A 6,514-nucleotide genomic window follows, 5' to 3' on the forward strand; every position below is an offset into this window, starting at 1 on the left:
TTACAATCAAATTTATTTCAAAAGAGGGTCGCACAGGTCAAATGTAATGGCTGCAAGAATGAGGTATTTCCTTTATGTAGTATTAGAGAAAAGCAAAATATCAAACAGTGCATGAATGCCAGAGCTCTGAAAGGAAAGCCATATTTCGGCTACAGTGAAACTGGATCTTAAAAAGATGTTTTAATTACACCTCTCCTTACTGACTGCAGCTTCCAAATTTCAAGGATGTGTGACATCTTCATAGAGGAATTGCTAGTATACATATGAGAAATTCTACTACATAGATTTCAATGCAAGTTTAAAATGTCAAGGCACCATAGATAAACTTATCTTATACATAGATATACAGCCCACACTTAATGAAGTAAGGGGATAATCCACCTCTTCTAACTGGCTGGATAGTTCTTCCTGGCCTATCAACATGTAGGAGCCATGACACTAACAGCAGAGGCAGATGGCAGCTCATAATTACAACAGAGGGGCTGGTAATGTTCCCCCGTTTTGGCATGCTGAGGATCCAACCCCAAATCAAAAGCAACATAAAAATACCAGAACAACAGGATTTGCCAGAATATGTTAGACTCTCAGAAAACAGTGGAGTACATTAAAATGTTTATCTTAAATAGTTCTGAGTCCCATCTTCTCAGGTCAGCAGGGATGTCTGCCCATTTTCCTTGGCTGGACACACTTGCTCACAATATAAACCTAATCTGAGTACATACGAGGAGGAGGTAGCCAGGGTAACATGCACTCAGTGCAAGGTATAGCCATAATAAGGCAAAGGTAAACACGTGGCACCTTGTAAGGAAAACAAAATCATGAAGAGTTTCTATTTCACAAAGTACAAAATCAATAAAGGAATGTACACAGAAGAAGCCTTACAACTAAGCCTTCTGAAAACTAAATTCTTTGGAAATCAAATCCTATCTGAAATTCCACCCCAAGCCCAAGGTTCTTTAGAAGATATGCGATACGCTACCTGCTTTTGCACTCCAGTATTATATCACTCAACGATACCTGGAACTTCACAGACTGCATTACACTGAAGCTTCCTCCCTTTGATTCCCAGCCAGGGCTCCCTCAGACACGGAACAAGAAGGAATAAAAGCTGTACTGGAAGAATTTCCATCATGAGCTGGCTGCTAGCCTGAAGGTTAGCATAGTTTTATTGCCCAATTCTAGTACTACAACTGGCACTAGCCACCTCAGTTCTTCTAGTTCTAATCTATGTTTCAGGAGACATCAAAATATTCGTAAAATGTAACCATTATGTCCCCACAATAAAAATAAATAAAGATCAATAATTTTCAGACTATAAACATAAAGCATAACTAGCAAGAGATAGAATTCTACGCACATATTTCAAAATGATCTTACACAAGAGCTTCCAAAGCCCATAGATCCTTTTCCTCCCTTTTGGTATTTTTTGGAGGTTAAAAAGTATTCATTTGTTAACAGACATTTGTATCCCTGGAAGTTGATGCATTGCCTTACAAATGACAGCTATACTATAATTCATTAAGGTCTGCGTTATGAGATAGACATAAGGGAAAAAATAGAAACCTTAAATGTTTCATTTGGTGAATAAAAACTGCATTAATTTAGAAATTCAGTCACCAGAATCCAATTAGCTATGGATATATTCTCACATATTCATACCTTTCAACCATCACATCTCATTTGAATTCTGATGCTATTTTCTACAAAATATTATCCATTTTACATTGTACTTGATAGATTTATTCAGATATGCATCCACATATATCATACTTAAGCTTATGCTACCACCTGCCTAAGGCTGTGTGGTCAGAACTGTCACCCCCACACACCTCGTCATGAGCAAAACATTCTCCATAGATGCTGTAAGAACTGTTTCACTCCTGCATGGTCCAGAAGGATGTTAATCTTTCTGACTTTAAACAATACCCCCTCAAAAAAAAATGCAGTTACTCATTCCCCCCTCCCCCCCCCCCCCCCCTTCCCAAAAAAAAAGGGGGAAATAAAACATATTTACATTTCAAGTTACTTTAAGCTGTGACACAATGAAGTATCACCACTTTCACCATTTCACTTTTAGAAGCCAGCAGGTTACCACAACATTAACTCCACATTTGTTGCATATATATCATACACATAGGTATATAAAAGTATTTGCATATATAGAGATATGCATATACAGAATTTCACACCTAGAAGGCTCTGAGTTACCTTCAAATACAGACTTGCAAGTCAGACAGAATGACTCTGCCTCCAACTAACAGCACCAAGGCATTTTGATAGCACTGCCCATCCAGCAGCACGGCTGAGCTGGAACAAGACTGACCTGCAAAGGTTAAGCAGAGGACTGCCAGCAACGATCTGAGGCTCAGGAATTGTTTCTTCAATTAACCAGTGCCCAAGTCTGATTTGTGGAGCAGCTCCTGGGTTGCAAAAACATTAACAGGAGCGCTCTTTCTCTTTGGATTTACACCTTCTCTCAAACATTTGAACTTGGCTCTATTAAAGACTCGCACCAAACTCTTCCTTGCTCTATCATCATTAACACCCCTGCCAAGGCAAAAAAGTTCTTCAAAGGTCAGTTTACAGTTTGTCTCCCACCTTCCTGCATGCTGTGTCTATGAGGAGAGCACAGCAGCTGTGGAGGAGAGGGGAGGAAGGAGATATATACTAGCACTGTGATAAGCTTATAGTGTGTGACTTGTCGGGGGCAGATTTTACATGGCCCCCGCATTTCAGGAAAAGCAGGAGATGGAGTCCACCTCGATGCAGGGAAGAGCAGGTAGGGACCCACACTTGTCCACGCACTCAGCAACAATACAAAGTGAACTCAAAGCAGGGCAAACCCCAGCTCTTCTCCAGGTCTGATCCCCAAGCTTCAGGGAGCCCGGGATCTTGGGATTGTTGGGAACATCAGCATCTGGGTGAGGCAGCGGAGGCCTTGGAGCAACCAGCTCCCTGAGCCTCCTCTTTTCCCGACACTCCAAAGCGCAGGAGAATGATCAACCAGATGAGTCGTGGGAGCAACTGAAGTAGCAGAGACCCTGACCCCTGTCCCACTGCACACACCACACTCCAACTTTGTCTTTCGAGGGCTCGCAGCATCCCAACAGCAAATGCGTCCGTGGCACTTATTGATAACGCGCTCCCTCCCTCATCTTCGGCGGGCACCAGCGGTCGGCACTCTCAACCACGAGCTGCCCCAACCACAAGAAATGCCTCCTCCTGCAGCCGCTCTCACACCCGTGCGGCAGTCACCGCCCGTCTCAGCTCCTCGAGCCCCAGCCTTCCCACTCCCCTCCGCCTTTGCCCTGACCGAAGATGTCCCCTTCCCATAACACGAGGGCGGGGGCAGAAGCCCCGTACAAAGTTTTGCGAGAGCCTGCCGGCGCCTCCCGCCCTCCTTCCATCAAAGCCCCCGAATGAAGCGGGGCAGTCGGGGAAGGGACGCCCGCGCCCTGCGCCCCGGGGCCAAAGGGACGGGCGCCGCCGCTCGTCGACAGTGAGCCCGGAGCCGCCGGCTGAGAGCGACGCCTCGAAGCGCCCGGCTTATCGTGAGGTGCCATGGAAGCACATCCCACCAGCTCCGAGGGGAAGGGAGCGAAGTCCAGCCGCTAGCAGCGGTGGGAGCAGCAGCAGGTCGCCGCACCCCACGCTGCCGACCCCGACCCGGGGCACCGCCGCCCCCAGCGCCTCGCCCCCAGCGGCGAAAGAGAGCTCACTCACCCCCAGCTTCCTGCTGCGAATTTTCACGTAGCCCTGTTTGACTATATCGTTAAAGTTGGAGGCCATGGCCAGCGCTGTCTGCTTTCTCCCCTTCGCACCCGGAGTCCTCCTCCTCCTCCACCGCCTCTTCTTCCTTTCCCGGGCCCTCCTGGGTGCCGCCGGCCGCCGGCTCCCGAGGCGCCTCTGGCATCCAGGCAGCGGCGGGGCCGCGTTCCGCTCCGCCCCGCGCTCCTCCCGCGGGTTCCGCTCCGCGCCGGCCCCAGCGGCAGAAGATCCTCGACTCTTCCACCGGCCCCTCGCTTCACCCCGGCCGCCGACACCCCGCCTGCCAGCCCCGCTCCGCGGCTGCCCGCGCCTACGGCCGGGGGAGCGGGAGGGGCAGCAGGCGGAGCAGGGCGGGGACACCGCCCCCGGCGCCGCGGCCGCGCAGCCCGCCTCCAAGCCGGCCCTACCCGCAGCCCGCCGCCGCGAGCTGTTGCCGGGGCGGCGGTGAGAGCGGCTGGGGCCTGTGGAGGGTGAGCTCTAGGCTGGAAGCAGGAGCTGGGTTCGGCCTCTTCGGCTTTGACCGCTGTTGTGGAGCTGTCAGAGCCGGGTGCCTGTGCCCTGGTGGCACATCCGTGCGGACAGACACGGGGGCACCGTGCCGCGTTTGCGTCCGTCCGAGGGGACACGTAGGTGCCCGGTGCTCAACACTGGAATGCCATGTCGGTTCAGCTAACCTGGATGGAACGGATGTTGAAACTACAGAAGTAGGGAATGAAAAACTTGAAAAGTGAGGTGCTATACACAGGTACTCAGTGCCCCCCGCAGCGGTGGCCATGCCTTTCATTATACTGCTCCTTGTGGTGGATCTATCAAAAAGAATGAATTCTGAAAGAAAAATAAAACCCTGCACACTAGATAATGCATAGAAGAGATCGGGGAAAAATAATGTACTGAAGCTGCTCGTCTCTGGATTAGTTATGGGCAAAACAGACAGGAATGAATCTGGACTGCTTGAGGAATGAAAACTACAAATGATGAATAGGAGAGTGGGTGTGTTACTGTTGTGCTGAGAAGATGCTCTTCATAAATGTTCTCAGAGAAGTTAGGTTATTAATGTTTTGTAAGTTATTATCCTACATAACCCTTTTCTGGCAGCACCACTATTCCGAAGTTTTGGTGTACCAGGAGTTTACAGCGTACATTGTATCCCTATGTGTGCTACATCCACTGAGGTGAAACATATATCCATAGCTAAAAGTTTGCCGGGTTTATTTCAGTATTTTAAATTGATAGCTAATATTCTTACAGATAGATCATGAACTTTTTAATGTAACTTGCTTTTGCAGATCAAACCTCCTGGTGACTTCAACTTTCTCAGTTAAGCTTTTGTGAGCTTGGATGAATCTTGCAGCAAATAAGGAAGAAAACTGATGACAGTGTTTGAAATTATGAGGAAAAGCTTTGTAACTGCACTCTATGAACACATATAGGCAAAAAGGAAAATAAAAGAGAAATCACGATGTTTTGATTTCCAAGATTTTATTTTTTTTAACTGTGATAAAAGCCTTTTGCTATCTCAACAGAATTTCACTGACAAAAATAAATAAATAGATCAAATCAGTCTTAGTGTTATGATCTTCATTTTCATTGACTGCTATTGGCTTTCTATCCAAGTCTAACAAGTGTGCAAATTATGATTTTAGGCTAAGAAAATTCTCATTTACCAGCAGAATCCTTATTATTTTAATTGTTCTGAATTCTTTCTCCATAGTCAATTAGTAAATGGTGAGGGAGATGGGAGGCTGCCTCCTCTTTGATTTTCTACCAACCGATGGGATGCGTTTTGGAACATTTGCTAGGAATAAGACTCTGCATTACTTTTATCCAAGAATAAATATGTATAAAACCACACAATTCTTCATAAAAAATATGATCAAGAAAAAAAAAGGAAAAAAAAAAAAAAAGAAGAAGAAAAAGACACAGAAAAAAGTGCTTAGCATATATACACTTGAGCCTTCCTAGCTATTTCTAGTGAAGTGTCAAAAGGATATGCTTGAGCTTCTGCTTTGAGTGGAATATGAGTTCTTCCTTAATTTCTATTTCAGTGATACGTCAAGTCAGAATATTTTAGATTTTAAAGAATATAAAGAGAAAAAAGTTATGCCTACCAGAGAATTATTTCAAGATACCTTGTAACGTATTAAACATGAGCTTTGTTTGCAATAAGACTAGTGGTTGCTTAAAGTACAGAAAGCTCTTGAAGGATCAAAGAGGACAGGAAAAATTCCTGGCAGTTGTCATCCAGAAAAGTATATAATCCTATTCAATTAACTTATGAAAAGATGTCTCATTCACAGATTAACCCTGAAAGATTTCATCTTGTGGACTTGGTTTCGCATGCAGTCCCCAAACTCTTGTTCATCACCTCTTAGCTACAAAAAAATTGATGCATGTATGAGTCCTTAAATTCAGATAAAAATAATGGCATAAACTAAGGTTCTTGTCGCTGTTTTTCTATTTTGTTTTGTTATTTTTGTTTGTTTGTTTCATCGTTCTTTTTTGTTTTGTTTGTTTGTTTAGTAAGATTGTACTGTATACCATATAAAAAGGGCAGCACTTCCTTGTCATTTTTAAGCATTTGATTTTCTGCAGTAAGAGGTAACAGTGCAACACAGCTTGTGTCACCTCAGTAATGAAAAAAGATATTAAGTATTAGCTCACTGTAATACATCCAAAAGAAATTGTTTTAATGGTAGTGGTAATCATATATCTATCAGTAATTTTCAACAGTTTTCACCCAATTACT

General features: G+C 45.1%; 1 protein-coding gene across 1 annotated transcript in view; it reads right to left on the bottom strand.

Annotated features, from left to right (window-relative positions):
* The window catches only part of DOK6 (docking protein 6), a 249,435-nt gene extending 245,401 nt beyond the window's left edge, over positions 1 to 4,034 (bottom strand). Inside the window, exon 1 of the mRNA XM_015855138.2 lies at positions 3,724 to 4,034. Coding sequence (XP_015710624.1) covers positions 3,724 to 3,789 — 66 coding nt within the window. The 5' untranslated portion in view covers positions 3,790 to 4,034. The remainder of the gene's footprint in view (positions 1 to 3,723) is intronic.
* Positions 4,035 to 6,514: the final 2,480 nt, after the last annotated feature.

Source organism: Coturnix japonica, chromosome 2 (assembly GCF_001577835.2).
Source record: "Coturnix japonica isolate 7356 chromosome 2, Coturnix japonica 2.1, whole genome shotgun sequence".
In the NCBI taxonomy this organism is placed as follows: domain Eukaryota; kingdom Metazoa; phylum Chordata; class Aves; order Galliformes; family Phasianidae; genus Coturnix; species Coturnix japonica.